At 33.2% G+C, this 23,979-nt stretch overlaps 3 protein-coding genes across 6 annotated transcripts in view; 1 reads left to right on the top strand and 2 right to left on the bottom strand.

The window, feature by feature from the left end:
* Positions 1-6,519, bottom strand: part of LOC110995992 — a 32,443-nt gene extending 25,924 nt beyond the window's left edge. The window contains exons 1-7 of one of the 4 annotated variants that reach the window (XR_006750966.1): positions 6,300-6,519; positions 5,371-5,664; positions 4,114-4,847; positions 3,776-3,953; positions 3,454-3,511; positions 2,496-3,373; positions 1,968-2,059 (exon numbers count right to left, since the gene is read on the bottom strand). Coding sequence is in view for 1 of the 4 variants with exons in the window: in XM_045633202.1 (XP_045489158.1) it covers positions 3,454-3,511; positions 3,776-3,953; positions 4,114-4,847; positions 5,371-5,664; positions 6,304-6,366 (1,327 nt within the window). In the remaining 3 variants the exon portion in view is untranslated. The other 3 variants (XR_006750965.1, XM_045633202.1, XR_006750967.1) reach the window with 3 other exon arrangements.
* A 1,155-nt stretch (positions 6,520-7,674) lies between these two features.
* Positions 7,675-21,452, bottom strand: LOC123689112. The gene is made up of 13 exons (XM_045633204.1): positions 21,240-21,452; positions 20,008-20,301; positions 18,674-19,407; positions 18,357-18,534; positions 17,910-17,967; positions 16,626-17,824; positions 14,637-14,746; positions 13,538-13,852; positions 12,811-12,992; positions 11,569-11,773; positions 10,103-10,286; positions 9,302-9,475; positions 7,675-8,491 (listed from the first exon to the last, which is right to left on the bottom strand). Exons 1-13 carry the CDS (start codon positions 21,324-21,326, stop codon positions 8,324-8,326), a joined length of 3,888 nt encoding a protein of 1,295 aa, XP_045489160.1. The 5' UTR covers positions 21,327-21,452; the 3' UTR covers positions 7,675-8,323.
* An 807-nt stretch (positions 21,453-22,259) lies between these two features.
* LOC110996005 (28S ribosomal protein S35, mitochondrial) lies at positions 22,260-23,782 on the top strand. Its single transcript, XM_022263484.2, has 2 exons — positions 22,260-22,575; positions 22,947-23,782. Exons 1-2 carry the CDS (start codon positions 22,366-22,368, stop codon positions 23,751-23,753), a joined length of 1,017 nt encoding a protein of 338 aa, XP_022119176.2. The 5' UTR covers positions 22,260-22,365; the 3' UTR covers positions 23,754-23,782.
* Positions 23,783-23,979: the final 197 nt, after the last annotated feature.

Genomic DNA, 23,979 nt, shown 5'->3' with positions numbered 1-23,979 from the left:
CCTCATCCAACTGTCGCGGCAACCATTTTACCGTTTCTTGTACGTCGACTGGTACGTTTATCACTTATCCTATGAAAAATCATGGCGCAGACGACGCACTTGCATAAATGGTAGACGAGGCGAAATCAATCGTTCACTGATGGAATCTAACGGTGGCGGGTGGGTGGTGGTGAGAATCCATTAACTTTTACCAGCGGTGGCATCGATTGTTTCTTTAGTGACTTTTTGCAAGTGTTGCAAAACAGTTTATATTCTTCTCTGCTCAGTTGTCGATTTTCTTTGATAAACCAATCCGAAATTACCTTCAGCTGAGCTGCACTGATGGGTTTAAGGTCGTTTCTAAACCAAAGTCTGTCACAGACCGATCAAGGGTAGCCAAAATCGTTGTCCAAAAAAGGAGATTTGGATCTCATGATTGATGATGCCCATTTTGTGTTCCAAGTAAATTGTGCTTGAATTGAAGCTGATCTGAAGAAGTACTTGGTTGTACAGTAGTTTCTGCTGGTTCTGTTGATAAAGTTGGACGTTATTGGTCGGTAAGTTGTCGTTGAGTATCAATATGGACGGTGTTTAAACTTTGCTCTGAACGAGATGAGGATGTAGTTGTCGCTTCTAGAGAAGAATATACAGAGGCAATATCCAAGTCAGGAGCTTGGCGTAATCTGTTGTTTCTTTCTCTTACATTACGAGTTTCTCTTGCAGGTGCTGATTGTGCAGTTTTGTATGCAGCAATCCGCTGCCTGTACTCACGTTGTATTTGTGCCCTAGTTTTTGGAGCAGAGGTAGATGCAACAGCAAGAGATCCACTGGCAATAGCCAAGTTAGCAGCTTGGCGTAATCTGTTGTTTCTATCTCTTATATTACGTGCTTCTCTTGCAGCTGCTGCCTGTGCAGGAGTTTTGGATGCAGCAATCCGCTGTCTGTACTCACGTTGTATTTGTGCCCTTGTTTTTGGAATAGAGGTAGATGCAACAGCAGTTTTCGCTTCAAGAGAATCACTGGTAATAGCCAAGTTAGCAGCTTGGCGTAATCTGTTGATGCGTTGTCTTTCGTTTTTTGATTTTCTCGCAGCAGCCGCTTCAGCAGGAGTTCTAGATGCTGCGATACGCTGTCTGTACTCACGTTGTTTTTGTGCTTTCGATTTTGAAGCAGGGATTATGGGCTTCGCGAATGGCGTTGCTAAAGTATATGCATCAGCATCTTGAACCTCCATGAGTTCACTCATCGAAGGTAGTGGCTCATTCGTGAAATCATCTGGTTCGTCAGGTTGTTTTTCCATGGTGCGATTGTAAGCGGTTCTGCAAAATGAATCGTCGTTCGAAACAACTTCGAATTTTTCACAAAATTTTTCGTTCAGAAAATGTTTTAAAATTTACAAAATACTTGAATAAAATTTATTGTTTAAATTTCTACTGAACTGAAAAAATACTGCATTTAAATAATAATATACTAGTTCATTTTAGATTTTTTTTTTCTGCGTGCACAAACTACATGAACAACAAAGATTAAACGAATGCCAAAAATCTATTAGGTGATATAATTATAATATTATATATGTATAATAAATTAATAATCTCTACAAATCTATATCGCATAATTATCTGTTGCACTTTGAAAAGCAAGGCGTGCCGGAGTTGATCTATCCACAGTGCGGACAAGGGGGCATATCCTTGAACTCTCTGAGCGTACACATGTAGATGTATATAAAAAGCCTGTTTGTTTCGTATATCTATACGTTTATTTTATTAAAGGAATTTAGAGAGAGATTCCGAAGATGCGAACTATGACTATTGACCGTATATCAAAATCCAAAACATTTTGTATTTTGTGAGTCAGCATATTACCCTCAGCCGTTGTAATTAAAACTCTACATTACATTTAAATTAAACAATTATCTACATTCAGACTGTAATATTTCATTTAAGTAGAACTAACTATGAAACAGAACAATATAAAATAGAACTCACTTTCCCATCTTCCTGTGTGATCGGTTCCTTTCATCATCGCTATCATCATCGGTATTTAAAATTACATTCGGTGAGATGGTGATCAAATGCGACTGAAATTTATAAGGTTTAACATAATTATAGGTTTGGAATGTTTCAGCCATTTTGGAGTCAATAGGTATCGCTGAGATGTCTTTGATGAAAGGATGGGACGGGATTTGTCTTGTGAATTTGGAATGTTGTAAAAACTGTATATTTGTTGGAAACAATTTTTTTTTATAGAACAGGGGGCAAACGGGCAGGAGGCTCACTTGATGTTAAGTGATACCGCCGCCCATGGACACTCAATGCCAGAGGGCTCGCGAGTGCGTTGCCGGCCTTTTAAGAATTGGTACGCTCTAGTTAAAGATTTTGACATTTGAAGGAAAAATATGTCTATCGCGTGATACGGATTATATTTGCTAAAGTATATTCAGTTTTTGTATTCGAATCATTTGTCGAGTCTATTGATGTTATTTTGTCGTTTAGTTCAGACATTTTATTACTTACATTATTCGCAAAGCTGAACCAATACTTGCTTTGTCCCTTTAGATCGAATTCATTAATTTCCTGCTTAACATCAATTTCGTTTTCACAGACATTACTTAAACTTCTGATATTTGATAATTTGAAATCCATTTCCGGATCAGCTTCTTCCTTTATTGGAACAGTGTGCCATTGGATATCGATTTCGTCAACAGTTTCTTCTAATTTTTCTACCTTTATCCGTCCTGATACTTCCGACTGTTTTGGAGTAATTAGTTCTAAATTTTTAAATGTATCTACCGGTCTAGCTTTTTCTCGTTTCTCTTTATTCAATTGTGTACCACTTAGGCCGACTGTCTTTAGTTTCTCTTCCTCCACCACGTCTACACTATTTATAACTTCGATTTTCACATCTGATTCTAAATTACGTGATACGTTGGTTAGCAGAGTCTGTTGAGTTGTAGGTTTCAACTTTTGTATATGATCGACGGTATTTACATTATTTGTCGTCATACTTAGTGTATTTATAACTATATTAGGTTCCCTTTTAATTTCATCAATACCTAATACTTTATCATCATTAATTCCGTTTCCATCTGAAAGGCATTTAAATACGTCTTTTGTGTCTTCAGGTATTTGGATTACCATCGTTTTACATTCGAAATCATTTTGTAGTGTAACATTATGTTTTGTTTCAGATGTTTGTATTTCATTTTCAAGTGGTTCGGATTTAATATTAGCAATGACACAAGGGAGATCATCGTTAGGTGCGTCATCAGATGGTATAACAATAACTTTAGGCACATTATCAATGATGATGACATCATCATCATCTCTATCATTCTCCGTATCTTGAGGGTCATGAGTCAATGGGAAAGTATTTATTTGACTATCAACAGGTGCTGAAACATTTAAGTTTTCAATAATGGATAGAATATAATTTGTTGTATTTAAAAAAAATATGTTTTAAAAGAATACTCACAATCATGTTTGCCTGGCGTAGATTTTAATCTATCTACTATGGTTTTTGGGACGGAAATCTGAAATCAAAAGTATTTTAATAGGTAAGGGTAAACCACATGAATTGAAGCAAATTAAAATAAATGTGTAAATTAAAGCCAGTATAAAAAATAAATACCAAAATCATCCATCCGTTTTACATCATTTCTATTAGGCAAGTAGGTGATCCTTGTATAGCTGTCACAAGCCGTCACCTTGGGTCTTCAGTCACGGCAGCTTCATCACTATAAACTGAAGCCACTAGGCCAACTCTGTTCTACTGTATTAAAGTAATGAATACTTACAAGATCACAATCAAATTCGCGATTGGAATGATAAAGCATTTTGTGGTTTTTAATCTGTTCCAAGTCAAAGATTATAAAAAATTTACAGGTGAGGCACTTATACGCCAATCCATAGTTCATCGTATGACGAAGTGCGTGGAGATGTATTGAACAAGTCTTTACTATTTTCGATTTGCATCTAAAAAAAAAGAAGATTATAATTACTACTATTACCAGTTCTAGTCCGTATATATAATAGTGATCTGTTTTCGGGAGAATTTTATAGGGGTTTATGTATACCCCATTTTATATTACTGTTTTCTGTACTTTATTTATAATGGTAAAGCAAAACAACTTACACAGAGCAGGTGAAGTTCCCTTCGATCTGATGGACTGCAGCACTGCTTTCGGTGACCCTTTTCTTACAAGCACCACACGTCTTGACATACCCTTTAGATTCACAAACATGATCATCTTCATATGAGATCAGGTCCTTGCACTTCTCACAAACGGAACAGCCCGGTATGGGCACATCAGACCGCACAGAATGCCGCAGTATCATGTGTTCTATACTGTCCTCCTTTTTGAAATAGTAAAACCGACACAGGTGACATTTGAATATCTTCTCTGCTGACGCGAAAAGGTCCAGATGCATCTTCTTGAACTCCTCGCAGTACCACTGGTGTTGGCGTAGCTTGCTGCACGTGTAGAACCGTTTCTTACATCCGACACAATTCTTCAATTTCGTGTGTTCGGACGCCTTTTCGCCGCATTTCCAGCATTTTCCTTCTATGTTTGCGATGAACTTGTTTGCCGATTTGGTGTAGTAAGCGACAATATTGCACTCGACATCGTCAATCATTTCTAAAACGACGTCGAGACTCGAAGGTTCGTGGGTTCGTATGTGGTCGCGGAAGTGGGCCAAATGCCACCACGCCATATCGCAGATGTAGCATTTGTAGAATAAAGGCGGATCTTTGGGTTCCTCTGTGAGGGAGGCCCAATCGCACCATCGTGTGAATGCTCGGTCTAATAGTTTCTCGTGAGGCGTTTTTACAAATAGTTTTACGTCCGGTTTGCAAGTGTTGAGGACCTGACAAGATATCACAGAAAAGATAGAAACAGATGTGTAAGTAGCAAGATCAGACATTTATGGCAAACTGTATCTTAATTTAGGTTTCTTGCTTGTACTGTCCACATATAGAGAGAAAAGCTTCATTTAAGTTAGAATAATGTCAGTGACCTAACTGAGATTGAGCGCTTTGACTCCCACCAACCCAAAATGATTTAGTATTTTATAAACCCTATAAGATAGTATAAATATTAATCCATGTTTTAAAAAAAATTGTTTGAAAGTAAATTTGGATTGTTTTATATAATCTATGTTAGCATGAAGATGACAAAATCAAAAAAAGCTTGAAGTAATAGAAATTACAGAAAAAGAATTTGTATAAAACATATTTTGGTTATTTGCTATAATTAGCAGTCTCTTATAAATCTATAAACAACAACCAAACTCGGGCATTCCAGTTTATATAAGCAACCTATGGAGAATATCAATTAGCTGTTGAAACAACATATGCAACAACTATTTAATTAATATTTTCAAAACTTACCTGTCCATGAAGTATTTTATCACAAATGTTATTTGATTGATGATAAATTTCAGTAGATTCTTTCACAATTTCCCTCCAACTTATTATTTCATGCTGTTTTTCTATTGCATTCTTATCAACATTCTCCACTTTTACCTTAACATCAAAATTCATAGGCATAATATTACTTTGGCCTGGATTTATTTCCCTAATGGCATTTGTATCTGTTTCATTAGATTGAGTAGCAATAGCTACTGCAGGTAGTACTTTTTTACATGGTCTTTTAATTCTTGGTAATGTACTCTCCACAACATCCTGAAAAAAAAAACACAAAACTGGCTAGATTTCTAATATTGTAAACATCTGATAATTTTAATTCAAATAAGTTTACATTAACAAAATATAAATTATTATATTATAAGAAATGGTGAATAAAAAGCATTACGATAATTACTTAATCAGAAATCCAAAGCCAAGATTCATAAATAGCTCTAGTGATTTATTACTATTTACCCAGATCACTTCAATGTACCATACAGTATTGAAATACGCTTTAGAATCTTATTATTTCACTACCTTTCAATTATAATACTTTATTTTTAAGAATTAACTTTTGACACCCAAAAGTTAATTACTTGCAGGAACACACAGCAAGCAATATCACATGAAAAAGCCAGTGGTATAGTATGTATACATAGAGAATATAAAAACTTGTATATACATTTCTTAAAACTGCTTTGTGGATTTGGCAAGTTTAAATAAATTTAGTGTTAAGTTTATTTAACCCAAAACAATCTATTAATATAAACATGCATAATTTATAAATAAAAAATAGCCACCCTATTTTTTTAATGTTTATTATTGATTTTTTGTTTACTAACAAAAACAAACGTAAAATATTAATAATATTCAAAAATTGGGTAAAATAATGAATTACATTTTCGAATTACCTACATTACTTTTTAAGCAAGGTGGAGCAAGCTTCGTTTTTCTACATTTTCTTCCATCATTATCCATTTTTCATTTAATTTGAAAAAAACATACACAAATTAATTCACATAGGAAATTTGTCATAAGACAAAATAATAAATGATGCAAGATTCCTATAACTATGAAAGTTCTTTATTAAATCTGACACATTTTTTGTTAATCTTGATTTTTAACAGTTAATTGAGAAATCAAAATAGTAAATACTAAATACTAAAAGATCGCTTAACTCAAGAGAATGCAATGTCAATTTTGAAGGCTTTTTAATATATATATATATATATATATATATCACCACTCGTTATATTATTTATAGACAATGTTGCGTGCCGGTTAGACAGATAATAGAACGTCAAATGAGTATTAGCAATTACGTCATATAAATAGATATATGTCGCAGATCTGTGGATAGGCGATAGGTGGTCAGCGAGTACTTTTTTTTGGAATGGAAACTCGCTGTGTGCCCTAAGAGCCTAGCTCGGGCTGTTTTGGCGTGCCTGGGGATCTAGTCAAGACGGCTTAATTGTAGTTGTATTAAGACGGTGTATGTAGGAAGTCGAAAACTAAATTTGTATGAAAATGACAGCTAGTGTCGACAGTTGGTACCAACTACTAGATACTACATACACTACTGTTACGCTGTCTTGACTAGACCCCCGAATGGGAAGCGAGTAGTGCGTTCAGAAATTATATTTAATGATTTCTAAATGACACATTTAGAAACGGTTACTTTTGTTAATATCCTGTATTCATAATATGTATGAGGAAAACTCGTTTGTGTAAAAAAGGTGACTAACTTAACCAAAACTATTAAACAATCCTAAATTAAATAATATTATAACTAGATAATAATAATATATTTAATACGTATAATAATAACCTAGAACCTCAGTGAAATCCGACGAGACTATACTTGATATTATTGCGAAACGCGATTACATGTAGCTACACTTTGTCTTGGCATCAGATTTTTATTGTAAATTGCGCCATATATGCTTAGCATCTTCAGTGATTGTAAAAAGATTCACGATTCTGCCATGTATTTATACTTTATTACCTTGCTTTCGTGAGATTTCTTCCCGGCAACCTTAATGTGAAACATTTATTAGGATTTACACAGTACCGGTACGAGTCTCGATACCGAACACAATATAATATAATGGCTCAAGCTTGGTAGGCACAGAACGGCTTAACCAATTATTCAATATCTCGAATTTAAGTAACCTTGTGCACCTGGTAATAAAATTTAGTCTTAGACTTGAGTTACACGGTCAAATGCTAAATAAAAATGCTAATAGTAAATAATTTTTTATTGGACAAAATAACATGCAGCAAAATTACAAAAATATGAATTTCAAGATGCTCAATATATGTTATATATATATATATATGTTATATATATATATAATGTTTTTAAGGTTCATAGATAATAAAACTAGATGTCTCCAGCTGTCACACATGACAATGACTAAAAGCTGTGTGAGATCAGAAATGTCCTTACAACTGTCAAGGAAGTTCAAATTTAAAAATAATTTTGGCCGTAAAACAATATTCAGTGCTCAGTGTGCCTTTGTCAATTCACTGCTAAGTGATAAACTAAAACAAATAACATGTCGAAATTAATATTTTATTTATAATTTATATTTTATGTTCATTGTATGTAAAATGTGTCCTATGGAATGTAAAAATATAACTATCACTGATAAAAATCTATACAAACTTCATACATTAGTAAGGTTTGAAAAACCTTAAACGCAATACGGCCGTCAGATGTAGTCACACTAAAATGTACCTATTATAATAAAATATTAGTATTTTTTTTAATATCGCTTTTATTTGCCATCTGGGCACAAGGTACTTCGCCAGTGTCGTGTAGATGGAGAAGTAATTATTCATTGACTATGGGTCACACCAGCCATAGAGTGAACTGTCAAATTTATCCACAGATTATTAAGCTAACGAAAAATTATTCTATACATATATAAAACTACTCTGGTTCAGACTTGACATTGACAACATCGATATCGGCATCTGTGATAATATCAGTCGTCCTCCGTTTATGCACTGCCGCAAAATGTCGTTTCAAATCTGACCTCTTCCGATATTTTGCATCGCATAAATTGCAGTCTGCCTCAACCTCTCTTTCTCTATGTACCTGAAAATTGTGGTAATAAACAAATTCTTTAAAAAATCCTCGTGTTTCCGTTTAAATATTATGATTGATTAGAACAGTGGTCGTCTATATCGACTCCTAGGGGTTTATGACAACCTGCAAGGGGTCTACGACAGCGAAAAAAAATTTGGGGTCCATGACATAAAAATTGGGGGTCTACGATAGTGGATCTCAACACAAACACTGATTGTACCGATTTACTTACATCATACTATCTTATAATATCAAAACATATACATTATTTATAAAACTACATATGAAGTAAAAAAAATATTATTTTTATAAAATTGTGTAAGTTGGTATTCGCTTTGTGTTCGCAATACATTTTGAACTTGCAAAAATAAAATAAAATTCAATTAATAAATGTATAAATATATATATCTTTTAACACTAAACTTCACTACAGTTAGAAATTTACAGGATATAAATATCAGGTAAGTATGGGGTCTACCCAACACGGAAAAACATGGCAAGGGGTCTATCTACGACACAAAAAAGTTTGAGGAACTCTGTATTAGAACATAGTTCAGTAAGAATTATGTAAGTTAAAAATGCAAAATGTTTACTACTAAAAGTAACAGAAAGCAGTTTAATAAAATATTTTGTAGATTAGTAATATCTAAAACTTTTCACGGGATATTTCTGAACCAATTCGATTAAGGGTTCTTTAAAAGCCCTTGCGATTGTTTGCCCTGTAATTAAGTGTCCAATGTCCATAAAAGGCAGAATCCCTTAACACCAGAAGACACTCCTGCCCGTTTGGCCCTGTTAAAAAAATTAGTTCAAGCTTACATTCCACATATGGTCCCATTTGTCCCTCATTGTCGAAAATAGTTGACCGCACTGATGACATCTAAACCTGTGACTCATTGAATGGTATGCCCTGTAGTGTTTCTTGTATGCTGTTTTACAGACAAATGTTTTTTTACACTTGTCACATTTTATTATAGGAGTTATTTCGTGTTCCTGAAAGTGTAATATGAATTATTTTAATGGAGGTCATAAAATAAAGAACTGGGAGTATATTTCTCAAGTGATTAAGCTTATACATATATTCTATCGCGGGTTTTGTGCGCGGCGACCGAATCAAGAAATTCAGGAACGAAAATAAACCTAACCCACGATGACGTTGTATAGGTCAATACGCGTTAGAGCGGGACAGAACGCATACTGCGTCTCACATCCCTCTGGCGTCCGTGTAGCCGGTACACGTTGAAAACAAACTATATAGCTTTGAAAATAAATTTTAGGTCGATATAACTTTAAATATACTGATTCGTTTTTAAGTTTGCACTAGCGACTGTGCTAGACGAAAAACGACGCAACAATGAACAAGAATTCTGGCGGCTTGCTTTAGCGCGATAAAAAGTTAGTTCCAGTTTCAAACGCTGGGCGCTGGCGGCGGTGTCACGTGGTTGGAAAAGGTCGGTAACTAGCGATTTGGGCGGAAACGGAAGCGATGCACTCTCATAATGGACCTCGGACGTCAAACGGAACACATAATAACAAAATAAATTTCTCCAACTGAAATTATTTCTTTTGAAATAAATATAATTCAAATTAAAATTAAATATCACTTGTCTTATTACTCACCTGTATATGTTTAGCAAGATAGGCCTTATTTTTGAATTTCTTCTTGCAAATATCGCAGATCAATATTTGGAAATTGTGAACTTTCTTATGTTTGGAAAAGTTACTGGAATCACTAAATGTTCTATTGCATATTTCGCATTTGTACACCGGAAGACATGCATGCAACCGCATGTGGCCCCTGAACCTGTAAAATTTTAAACTATTTGTATAAATTATCGAGATTTGAAGAAATTTATTTTATTTCATTTTTTCAACTTAAGACAGCAAAAACTAGATCCTAGCGCTAGTTTAGAGCCTAGGCTGTCAATTTAACGGCTTATTAAATTATTTGGCTGCGATATAGATCTTACTAAGTATTTAACAGTACTAAATTGTGAATAGATTCAAATTACAAATTCAAATTCAAAATTTATTTATTCATGTAGGTAACAATGTACACTTATGAACGTCAAAAAAAGAAATATTAAATGAATTTAATTTTACATTTACTGCCAGTTCTCAAATCAAGGGCGTAGAACGGAAGAGAAGAACTGGCAATAAACTCTCCGCCACTCTTTTTAATCGCCAAGTTTTTTTTTTACACAATGCTTGTAAGGAGCTGCAACCACTACACCATGTTCCATATGACATATTGAGTAATAAAGAATAAAAAAAAATAAAGTGCATTATAATTATTATTAAGAGTATGTAATTAATGTTATTATTATATTCCCTGTTATTTATTTAATATCTTCTTTAATATGTTTATGTTTAAGGAACTAACAAAATAAAATATTTACATGAGAAACTTAAGATTAATATGTATACGCGCAATTTTAGTTTTTTTTATAGAACAGGGGGCAAGCGGGCAGGAGGCTCACCTCACCAAGTGATACCGTCGCCCATGGACACTCTCAATGCCAGAGTGCGTTGCCGGCCTTTTAAGGTACTAAGATAATTGGTACGCTCTTTAACATAGTTGTCTACTATGTTCACACTGACACATCTTTATAGCCTTTTTTATTTGTCAACCACACCAATATTGCGAAATCTAGATGGTAATTGATCAAATAATTGCACACCCTCATACAAACAACATCTTATATATAAAATTCTTGTGTCACGGTGTTAGTAACGGAACTCCTCCGAAACGGCTCGACCGATTCTCATGAAATTTTGTGTGCGTATTGGGTAGGTCTGAGTCAATTATCGAACAACATCTATTTTTCATCCCCCTAAATGTTAAGGGTGGTCCACCCCTAATTTTTTTTATTTATTTTTTAGACAACATTTTTCGTTTTTATTTTTTTACGGTACACCATACAAAAATACATGCAACCCTAAATTTTCACCCCTTTACAATATACTCCCTTATGTTTTTTTTGTTAATTATAAACTTTAATTTTTTGGCACAAAAACATGGCAAAACAACGTTTGCCGGGTCAGCTAGTAACATATAAAATCACGCACAAAAATCAAGTACTCACATATCAATTTTGTCGAACAAGTCCCCACAAATTTGACATTTCAAACCATTGAACTGGTTCTTGCTTGCGTAGGCATTTTTAAGAAAATGCTCAATTAAATGACGCTTGCAGTCATTACGTCTCTTAAAATTCCTCGCACATAAAACACATTCACGGAAATTCGTTCTCTCCACATCCATCAATTTTTCCGGGTTCAGGAATATATCTAAAAAAAATTTCAATAGAACAAGAGTCTCTCAATGGTGACCCTACAGAAGATCCGGGATTAGAAAAATATATCCTCATCTGTTATTTAGATGAAACAATTTTTATAAGCTGATTTCAATGTCATGAACTTATAAAAACAACCTTTGCCATCATAAGCCTGATGCAATTAATAGTAATTAATTAATTAACAACTAATTTGTTTTTTTAATTTTTACTTTCTCATGTTAGTTACATATAGTAAGTTACGCCGTTTATTATTGTACTTAGATTTTTTAATTGACATTTGAGGGAAATAAGCTTCATTTATTTATATATAGAGATGGGTGTCTACTACAGTGAGGTATATAATATAAAATATTGACGTTTTTAACTTACTACATGTAACTAACATGAGAAAGTAAAAATTAAAAATAAATTAGTTGTTAATTAATTAATTAATATTAATTGCAGCAGGCATTGCATTTGCGCACATAGAAAGTCAATTGGTGCACAGCCGATCGAACCTACGACCTCAGGTATGAGAGTCGCACGCTGAAGCCACTAGATCAACACTGATCGTAGAACGAAAATACAGACTTATAAATGTCAACCAACATATATATTTTTTAATTTTCAAATGGCACAAAAAATCACACAATACAAGGCAAACCCAATTATTCCAAATTCCTCAATTTAAGACCGACTATTTACGAAACTCGGTTATGTATCGTACTTACAGATTACAACATTAATTACCAGCTAATCGATATATTTAATGTGACTAAAAAATTCTTAAAAAAATATTTAATAAATTATATCTTTTACTAATAATGGCTTTGTTCTTTCATATTAAATATTATTATAATCTATCAATCAATTATTCTTAGAACTGTGTTTTATGTTTCTGTTTCAATGTGTATTCCGTTTTGGCTTTTGTGTATAATGTAATTGTTTAGTGATTAGCTATTGGAATACTTTAATAAAATACGTAAATGAATTTGAAAGAAAGCAATTATTTAATATTGTTAAACGCCGGTCCATTAAAAAACAGCTCACCCAAAGCCTTATTGACATCCAGTTCATCATCATCCAATCGGTCCAATGTCTGAAACCCGCGGGACAGTTGCGGTTCCAACTCTGATGATTTGAGGCGCCTATTTAATTTTTTTAGATCGAGATGCGTGTCCCAGTGATTTATGAAATCCGGCCGCGTGACGTCAGCATCGCACACTTTGCATCTGTAAAATCAGTTGATTCATTGGAGGGTATGTAGTCTGTGGGAAAAGTTTTTTTTTTATAGAACAGGGGGCAAACGGGCAAGAGGCTCAACTGATGTTAAGTGATACCGCGATGGACACTCTCAATGCCAGAGGGCTCGCGAGTGCGTTGCCGGCCTTTTAAGAATTGGTACGCTCTTTTCTTGAAGGACCCTAAGTCGAATTGGTTCGGAAATACTTCAGTCGGCAGCTGGTTCCACATCGAACGTGTATGGATTATGGGTATGCAGTTATACGAACCAATATGTTCTATTTACTTACACAAGTGATTCCCAAAGTGGTCTAAATCGACCCCTAGGGGTCTACGTCAACGAAAAAAAATTTTGGGTACAAGAAATGAAAATGGTGGTCCACGATAATGGATCTCAACATTTCACTGATAATTCAAAACAAATAACATAACACATAAAAATATATCTAATAACTAACTCTAAAATTTAATTATTAAAATATGATTATATATAATTTATGTTAGCTGTAGGAGTACTAAATAAATAGGAACTGACTTTAAAACTGGCGTCTTCATAGTGTCCTCAGCGTCCAGAGATCTATATGGAACAAAGAGGCTCTTTATATGCATCTTCACGTGTAGGCTCAGAGAGTTTAAGGTTAGGCTCCTTTGTCCGCACTGTGGGCAGAACAACTCCGGCACGCCGTGCTTTTCAAAGTGCAACAGATAATTATACATAGAATCAAAACTTTTTTTACATAACGAACAATGATAACTATAAAGGCGATTTGATTTTCGACATTCGTATCGTTTGTGTAGTTTGTATAGTCTGTGCACGCCTTTGAAGTTACAACGGATGCAGCTGTATAGTCTGTAACAAAAAAATTTAACAGTCCATGTGGATTCTTAATCTTTCGACGTTCCGCCTGAGTGATATGTTAAAAAATAGATCTTATAACGTGCCTCTATATGAATTTATCAAAAATACAGTAGGAAAATAAAAAACCAAATAAAACTACTCAAGAGTTGGCCTAAAGGTGTAGATACCAGGGCATAAACTACAAAAAAAAATCTTTTGACGGTATAGTTTCCCGCCCTTTAGATTTTTACATACACGCAAAGTTTTAAGATTTGCATTGCAATGTTAATTTGGAGTAGTGTTGGCGACTTATGGTGAGGTCTTAGGATCGATCTCAGGCACGAATGGACTTTCTATGTGCAAATGTAACAATAGCTAGAAACGGTGAAGGAGAACATCGTGAGAAAATCGGCGTGCCTTAGACCCAAAAGCCGACCTTTGTGTCAGACAGAATGATCACCTACTATTATATTGACAATGATCATGAAACATACAGAAATCTGAGGACTAGAACTAAAAAGTATTTAGGATGGGGTTCAGAGGCTTAGCGCGAACTATGAATCCCATTTGTTAAAATCCAATACATTTTGCACTGGAGATCAGAATATTACCCATAGGCCTTTTCGTACACAATTGTACTAAAACTGTACATAAAATTTAAATTCTATTAACATTTAGACTAAGATTAGTTAGTAAATATAATAAGAAAATTATATAGTATAATAATAAGGAAAAATAGAATAAAATTAAAATATAGAAAAGTATATAGTATTTATATAGTACATAAAAAACTCACTTTCTCTTTTGCCTGTGTGTTCGGTTCCCTTTATTACCAGTACTTATAGTTACATTCGGTGTGATTGTAATTAAATCATTCTCAAACTCATCATCACTTGAATGATGTGACTGAAATTATAAGGTTTCACTAAATTATATTATACTAGCAGACAGTGGTTTTTGTTATATTACATAGTAGTAAACTATTCAAGAGAAACGGTAGGAGAACTTATGTGAAACGTTGGTACTTTTAACACAGCGCCATCTGTTAGAATTGTATCAAATAATAAACAAATAATTTGCAATAAAATAAATTTGCGACTATAATTAAAGATCTAAGCTATCCTATCTCTTAAGTTGGACCAGACTGCTCTGACTGCTGAATTTAATTTAAAATCGGTTAAGTAGTTTAGGAGTCCACCGCGGACAAACATCGTGACAGGAGATTTATATATATTAAGATTATATACCAGCCATTTTGGAGTAAATAGGCATGGCTAGAGACGAAGGCAAGCATGCACGCATAGCAGGCAAAAAATAATGAAGGGATCAAATATATCTTCAGGCAATTTTTTTTTAGACTTTTCGGCTGCGCCTCTACTTCAAAGGTTCAAGTGTATTTTTTATATAGGAGGCAAACGGGCAAGAGGCTCAACTGATGTTAAGTGATACCGCCGCCCATAGACACTCTCAATGCCAGAGGGCTCGCAAGTGCGTGCCGGCCTTTTAAGAATTGGTACGCTCTTTTCTCGAAGGACCCTAAGTTGAATTGGTTCGGAAATACTTCAGTGGGCAGCTGGTTCCACAAAGTGTTTAGGTGCCAATTAAAATAAAATGTGTTTATTTTGGAATATAAGATACAGGTATCACAATATCAAATATAGCAAATTAATTAGAAGTAACCAGTCTAGCACTAGTGCCAGGACCTTGTATCAACTAAATTAAATAATAGTTAACTTTATAGTAAGTCTTTTTAGACATCTTTTCTTAAATACATTTCTTAAATTTATAAAAGCAGAGATAAAAGAGACTCTGGTATTTTATTATAGAGTATCCATTTTCCCAAAAAAGAATTACTAACTTTAGATAGTCTAGTACGGGGAAATTGCAGTGCAATTGCAATTATGCAACGGTAATTGATGACCTGGTGCTTTTCTCGCCCAATGAATAGATATCAAATCAATATGAATATAGGACAGAAGAAAAAAATGATTTAATTTTTAATTATCGAAGTGAAACTTCTTTAGGCTGAGGGCTAAATTAATTACGTAACGTCACGAAGATGTGCAGCATTTTTTTCGAAGAAAAGGGAGAGAGCTATTGAGAGAGAGTGAGAAAGGGAGATCGAGTTACATATTAGATCTTCAGATGGATGGATGTCGCATAACGTCTTATGCAGTAAACGCAGATTTTTTATTTATTTATATTATCATTAGTACATATACAATGTGTCAACAGTGTTACTGGTACTGGTATATATAATGTATAGGACCCATATATAAATATGGGTCCTATACCTTAGTAGTAGTTAATTAACAAAGAAGTTTCCTACATGTGTACTTTGTACGCACGCATTTTTTTATTATTATTACTGTGTATCAGTTACTGTAGATTATGACTATTGTCAATACTGTATATTTGTGAGTTGTAAATAAATATTTAGTTAACATGTCATTGATCGTGTCTACTAATGTTATTTATTTATTTAGTACTCCTAGAGGTAACATAAATTATATAAAATTACAAACAAATATACTGAGAATATAGCAAAAGATGGAATACATAGATGATACATATATTTAACAGCAAAAATATTTAAAAAAGGGAACAAACAAACAAAAAATATTTAATACATTTGACTAATTGTGATTTAATTTATTTAACTAAGCCTAAATTAGTTGTGTTGTGTGATGATGTAAAAGTGTGTGTACATAATGGTGTGTATGTGGGGTGTGTTCATGATGTGTGTGTTTTGTGATAATGGGCGTTTAGATTTTGTATTACTTACATTATAAGTAGATGTGTCTTGGTGCCAATTCTCACTTTGTCCCGTTAAATCAAATTCATTAATTTCTCGCTTAACATCAATTTCGTTTTCACCAACATTAACATCGATATGATATATCCTTCTGATATCTGATAGTTTTAAATCCATTTCCGGATCCGCTTCTTCCTTTATTGGAACAGTGTCCCATGGGACTTCAATTTCAACTACCCTCTCTACAATTTTTTCTTCTTTCGGGTCCGTAACTTCGGATTCATTTGAAGTGATTTGTTCTAAATGTTTAGTTATATTTGCCGGTGCTTCTTCTGGGTTTTGCGTATTCAATTCTGTATCACTTAGGTCGACTGTTATTAGTTCTTCTTTCTCCATCACGTTTACACTTTTGATAACTTCGATTTTCATATCTGTTTCTGAATTTTGTGAAATGTTCGTTAGTACAGTCTGTTTCAACTTAGGTTTGTACTGTCTCAATTTTTTAATTTTATTCGGTTTTTGAATTTTCTGTATCTCTTCAGAGCTTTGCGAACAATTCCTTTTTACAAACGCCAATGGTAGAATTTTTTCTACATCGACTTCTGTCTGATTTCTGCTTGAATTATTTATATATTTTTTCATGTGTTCCATTTCTTTATATGTAATATCCATTGATTTTTTAATATTAATCAATGACTTTGTGATATCTACCGGAGAAGCTTTTACAGTTTGCCCGTTTGATGTTTCTTTACTATGTACATACTGAGTTCTATGTGTATTAACTTTATTTACATTATTTGTCGTCTTTATAATTCCAAGTGAAGATTCCATGGCTATTCCATTCGGTTCACTATTAGGTTCCCTTTTAATTTCATCAATACTTAATTCATTATCATCATTAATTATATCTCCTTCTGAAATCCATTTAAATACGCCTTTTGGGTCCTTAGGTATTTGGATTACCATCGTTTTAATATCGAAATCACTTTGTGGATTATCAACAGTAATTTTTGTTTTAGATATTTGTATTTCATTTTCAAGTGGTTCGGATTTAATATTAGCAATGACACAAGGGAGATCATCGTTAGGTACATCATCTGATGGTATAACAATCACTTCAGGCACATCATCAACAATGATAACATCATCATCGTCTGAATCATTCACTACATCTTGAATATCATGAGACAATGGAAAACTATTTCTTTGACTTTGATGATCAACCGGTGCTGTAAAATTAAAATTTTGAATAATGGATAAAACAGGACGGATATAACATATATTATTATAATTTATGTTTTCAAAAATACTCACAATCATTTTTAGTGGGCGTAGACTTTAATCTATCCACTATGGTTTTCGGGACGGATATCTGAAACACTTATCACATGAATATATGAGCAAATTAATAAAGTGTTAATTGCGGTAAGGGCTGCATAAATAACAAAATGAAGGGATTCCAAAGGATGAAAATTTACTGTTCCGAGGGTAATTTTTGATCTGCTTTCTATTTCTGGCCACCGATGGACTAAGGGAACAATTATTTTACTGACAATTGAATATCCAATATCACATAAAATATTTTATTATATTGCTATATTATAAACTGTCTTAATGAATTTCTTTTGACGTTGCTGTATCTATTTCTTAAACATCTCTTATAGGCAAGTCGGTGGTCTTTCTGTAGCCAGCATACGCCATAGACTTGGGTCTAAAGCATGGCAGCCATCACTGTTGTGTATTAAAATAATGAATACTTACAAGATCATAATCAAAATCGCGATTGGAATGATAAAACATTTTGTGTTTTTTTATCTGTTGCAAGTCAAAGATTATAAAAAAATTACAGGTGAGGCACTTATACGCCAATCCATAGTTCATCGTATGACGAAGTGCGTGGAGATGTATTGAACAAGTCTTTACTATTTTCACTTTGCATCTGAAAAAACATAAGAATGTGTACTGTGCGTGTGAAAGGTGTAACCCTTCAGGCACCAAGATAGAACTCCTGACTGTACTTTTAGTTTATTTATAATGGTAAAGCAACAAAAGACAATACTAAAACCAAAACAACTTACACAGAGCAGGTGAAGTTCCCTTCGATCTGATGAACTGCAGCACTGCTTTCGGTGACCCTTTTCTTACACGCATCACACGTCTTGACATACCCTTTAGATTCACAAACATGATCATCTTCATATGAGATCAGGTCCTTGCACTTCTCACAAACGGAACAGCCCGGTATGGGCACATCCGACCGCACAGAATGCCGCAGTATCATGTGTTCTATACTGTCCTCCTTTTTGAAATAGTAAAACCGACACAGGTGACATTTGAATATCTTCTCTGCTGACGCGAAAAGGTCCAGATGCATCTTCTTGAACTCCTCGCAGTACCACTGGTGTTGGCGTAGCTTGCTGCACGTGTAGAACCGTTTCTTACATCCGACACAGTTCTTCAATTTCGTATGTTCGGACGCCTTTTCGCCGCATTTCCAGCATTTTCCTTCTATGTTCGCGATGTACTTGTTCGCCGATTTGGTGTAGTAAGCGACAATATTGCACTCAACGAAGTCATTCATCTCTAGAACGACGCGGAGACTCGAAGGTTCGTGGGTTCGTATGTGGTCGCGGAAGTGTACCAAATGCCACCACGCCATATCGCAGATGTAGCATTTGTAGAATAAAGGCGGATCTTTGGGTTCCTCTGTGAGGGAGGCCCAATCGCACCATCGCGTGAATGCTCGGTCTAATAGTTTCTCGTGAGGCGTTTTTAGTAATACTTTTACGTCCGGTTTGCATGTGTTGAGGACCTGACAAGTTATCAAAGAAAAGATAGAAACAGATATGTTAGTGGCAAAATCAGATATTTATTGCAAACTGTATCTTAATTCAGGATTCTTGCTTGTACTATCAACATATAGAGGGAACAGCTTCATTTAAGTTAGAATAATAATGTGAGTGACCTAAGAATAAAATTTATGAACTAGATTGAGCGCTTTGTCTCTATAATATAATATGAATAAACCCAAAGCCTGATCAAAGTCAATGATAAAAAATAATTTTAAAAATTAATTTGGATTTATTTTATATAATCTATGCTAGCAATGTAGATGACAATTGTCGAACACAGCTTGAAAAAGTAAAAATAGGTTTCATTTAATGGTAAAAATGAATATCAATGAACATGATTACAAATTACAATCAATTTTCTGTTAAAATACAAAAAACCATTTGTATGAAACATTCAGGTTATTTGACAAGTTGGCTCAGTGTCTTAAAAACTATAAGCAATTATTATGAAGGAATCAAACTCGGGCATTCCAGTTTATATATGCCACCTATGGAGACGATCAAATAGCTGTTCAAGCAACTAACATATGCAACAACTAATTAATATTTTCAAAACTTACCTGTCCATGCAGTATTTTATCACATATATTATTTGATTGAAGATAAATTTCAGTAGATTTTTTCACTATTTCCCTCCAACTTATTATTTCATGCTGTTTTTCTATTGCAATTTCGTCAAAATTCTCTACTTCTATTTTAATATCAAAATTTATAGGCATAATATTACTTCTGTCTTGATTTACTTCCCGAATGGAGTTTGTGTTTGTTTGAAAAGATTGAGTAGCAGGAGCTACGGCAGGTAGGCTTTTTTTACATGGTTTTTTAATTCTCGCTAATGTACTCTCCACAACACTCTGAAAACAATTAAAACACAAGTGATAATACATGTTTAAGTATTTATTGTTTAAATACTATTCTATATATATATTCACGGAAGAAGTTATAAAATTTAATTAACAAAATACAATTCTGAAATGGTGCATAAAGATGTAATAATATTGATTACTTTTAAGAGCAAATAATTGAGAAATCCAAGTATTTAAATTTATGTTAATGATTTAGAATGTTATCATTTGTATTATTAGTAATTATAATAAAATTAATAGTAATTTAAGATTATTATAAATTTTTTTTATAAATAAAATTAGTTACTAAAAACTTAATTAAATGTTGCAGGTACATGGTGCAAGCAGTATGTCATAATATAGCCTAAATTAAGACTGTTAACAAATTTTGTCAATTCATTAAAAAATAATTATTAATGATTTATTTATACTTGCTTGATAAACCTAGATATTGGTACATTATTGTGTCACTAAACATTTATAAAGCAAGATTAGAATGTTCTGTGAGTTTCTACATAAATGACAATTTTAATAGGAGAGGGTACCTAAACAATTTGAGTTATAAATAAAAAAATTGTTCAATAAATTGTCTAGCATTGTTAAATTATTTTGTTTAACAATTAGAAATCCATTTTTTTACTAAAAATTTCATTCAAATTTACAAATCAACTGTTCCAAAAACAATACAATAATAACAATAAAATGTCAATAAACAGTCTTTAATATAATAGTATTATGTAATCAGTAAATGAAAAAAGGGTAGGTAGGTAGGTAAGCATAAAAAATCAATACCTAACATATACCAACAAATATGCACAATAAATGTTTCAATAACTTTACACAGAAATCAATAAACAATTGAATAATAATATCCAAAAATTTGTTAAAAGGTTGGATTACGTTTTCGAATTACCTACATAAGTTTTAAAGCAAGATGGAGGTACTACCTGCAATGCAAAAATTTCTTCGTCGGATTCATTTATTTCACGTGGAACAAGTTTCGTTTTTCTGCATTTCCTTCCATCATTATCCATTTTTTATTTCATTTGAAAATATATACAAATCAATTCACATGGTGAAAATCGTCACAAAACAAAATAATACACGATTGAAGATACCTATAACTATGAATGATCTTTAATAAGTCGGTTCATTGAAAATGTACAGCATGCTTTCTTACAACTGACACGTTTTTTGTCTCTCTTGTTTTTCATCAGTTAGAAAAAGAAAAATATCGAACCACCTCATAAGTCGTCAATATCAATGGCAATGTCAATTTCGAAGGATTGTAGTATACCTTCACTTGGTGAACGATGTCGCGTGTCCGGAATCGGCTAGGTAGATCTGTGGGAACAGCGAAAACTGCGTTGAGAAATTTCTTTTTTAAGATCAGTGTTTCTTTCCGGACCTCCAAATTCAAAAAAATAAACGGATGATTTTGGGTATACCTTAATTCATATGTGTATGCTCCAAATAGTTCGTTTGGTTAAAAAAGGCGAGTAACTACAACGACGGCTACTTTATTAATAAACTAAAATTTTATTAAGATTATTTAATTGTGACTTAATAATTTGTCTGAAAATATAACTTGCGAAACCCAGTGAAATCCGACCATACAACGTTTGAAATAACCGAGATTATTATTAGGTAATTGCTATCACTGCGGCTCGCGATTGATTTCGAAAATGTAGATTAATCTATTATATATATGTTTAGTTGCGTTAAACGCAAAGTCTCGTGCCTGAGTATTCCAATCAAGACTTAAGTCAAATATTCTATTACGTTTTTAATAAACGAATCACAGCGCTAAATATCGAGATAAGGCTAAGGGCTCTAGTCCATAAACATATTAAGGTCGTACGAATTTTATTTTTGGTCTCTCAGTATATAATGTCAATTTTCAATTTTCATCTGTCATATTTGTGTCGTCAGGGTTGACAACTGCCAAACAGATTTTGATATTTAACTCTTTTTTAAGATCTTACATTGCCTCAAATCTAACCTATTTCCAAATATTTTTAAAATAAAAATGAGATTTTTATAAAAATTCAGTAAATCAGTATTAAAGTTAACATGTCATTATTCATTAAACATTATAGGCCTGGATCAATATTCAAAAAGCAAATACTATGGCGTTTAAATTCAAGTGTGGCAGAAAACCACGAAAGCGAAGAGGAGTTTCGTGTTCTGGATATACTTAAAAAAAGGGATAAACAGCAGAAGAGAGTTCCTCGGAGGATAGATGTCCCTGCTGACAGAGCTGAGAAAATGTCTACAGATCAGGTTAAATAATTAAAACTGAATTAAACAGGCTGAGTTTACTTAGTGTATAATGAGTATAATGTTTGTTCTCAAACTTAAGATTTAATCATTATGATAGAAATTGATTTTAATTTTATTCTCTTAGATTATTAGTATAGTCATATAGTTATTACTATTCATACGGAAATCTGTATGAATAGTCTCTGTAATCATTTTAATATGAAATTTGAGATTTACTTTAATTAAGATTTATAAAAATATCTGAGCTCAAATAAAAAAAAACCTGATGAGTGAACTCTCTCATATTATACAATCCTCTAAAGTCTAATACATTTTAGGGAGAAGTTGGACATTAATATTAAGATATTTTTAATAATTAATTTCTTTTTCAGAATTGGGGCAATGTCTGGCCTGGTCCACGATCATTTCACCCATCTACTGTTCCTTTGCCCATTCGTCAAGGTTATGTTCCCAAAGGGCAAGTACCACCTGGCAAAAAGGCAAATGCTGAACTCATGAAAATACCAAATTTTTTGCATTTAACTCCACCTGTTATTAAAACTCAGTGTGAAGCAATTAAAAAATTCTGCACAGAATGGCCAAAACTTCTTAACTCTGAGGAAGTAATTGAAAAGCACTATCCAGTGGAGGTTATCACATCAGACTACTGCCATGCAAGCCCTACTATTAGAAACCCATTAGCTAGAGTTGTGACATTACGGATAAAGTTATCGACCTTGAACCTAGACAAACATGCTAAAGATAAATTTTTAAGGTTAGTTGGAGACCATTATGATGAGAAAACAGATTTAATTACTTTAACAGCTGATAGGTGTCCCATGCGCAAACAGAACTTGGATTATGTAAATTATTTGCTTACCGCATGTTATCATGAGGCATGGACAGTCGAAGATTGGGAGAAAGAAAAAATGGAATCTGATATGGAGTATTATGACTGGAATAATAATCAGTCTAAGAAGAATTTAGTTAATTGGTACCATCAGTGTATTAATAAAGATATTGCACTTGGTGAAGAGGAATACAAAAGTTATGATATATCTGTAATAGATCATGGAGAAGAGTATAAGTTTGCAGTGTCTAGTTTATTTAATGAGGGTGAAAGCGAAGACACAATAAACAATTATGATACAGCTGTAAGAAAGTTATTAGGTTTGCCGGAGAGGAAAGCTATAGAATAGATAATAGGATTAAATGTGTAGATTTCAAATTGTGTTTTACTCAAAACCTATGTATTTAACTACATTATATAACAATTTGCTATTAGCAAACATTTTGTAATCATTAGTTATATTGTTGTTTTGCTATCACAAAGTAATGATCTTACTCCTTCATATCAGTTCTATATTGTGACTATTTGGAATAGTCTTTACTAAAGTGCTAAAAAATGTTGTATAATTTAAATAA

This window comes from Pieris rapae, chromosome 22 (genome assembly GCF_905147795.1).
Source record: "Pieris rapae chromosome 22, ilPieRapa1.1, whole genome shotgun sequence".
NCBI lineage: Eukaryota > Metazoa > Arthropoda > Insecta > Lepidoptera > Pieridae > Pieris > Pieris rapae.
This window is presented reverse-complemented; position numbering and strand designations above follow the sequence as displayed.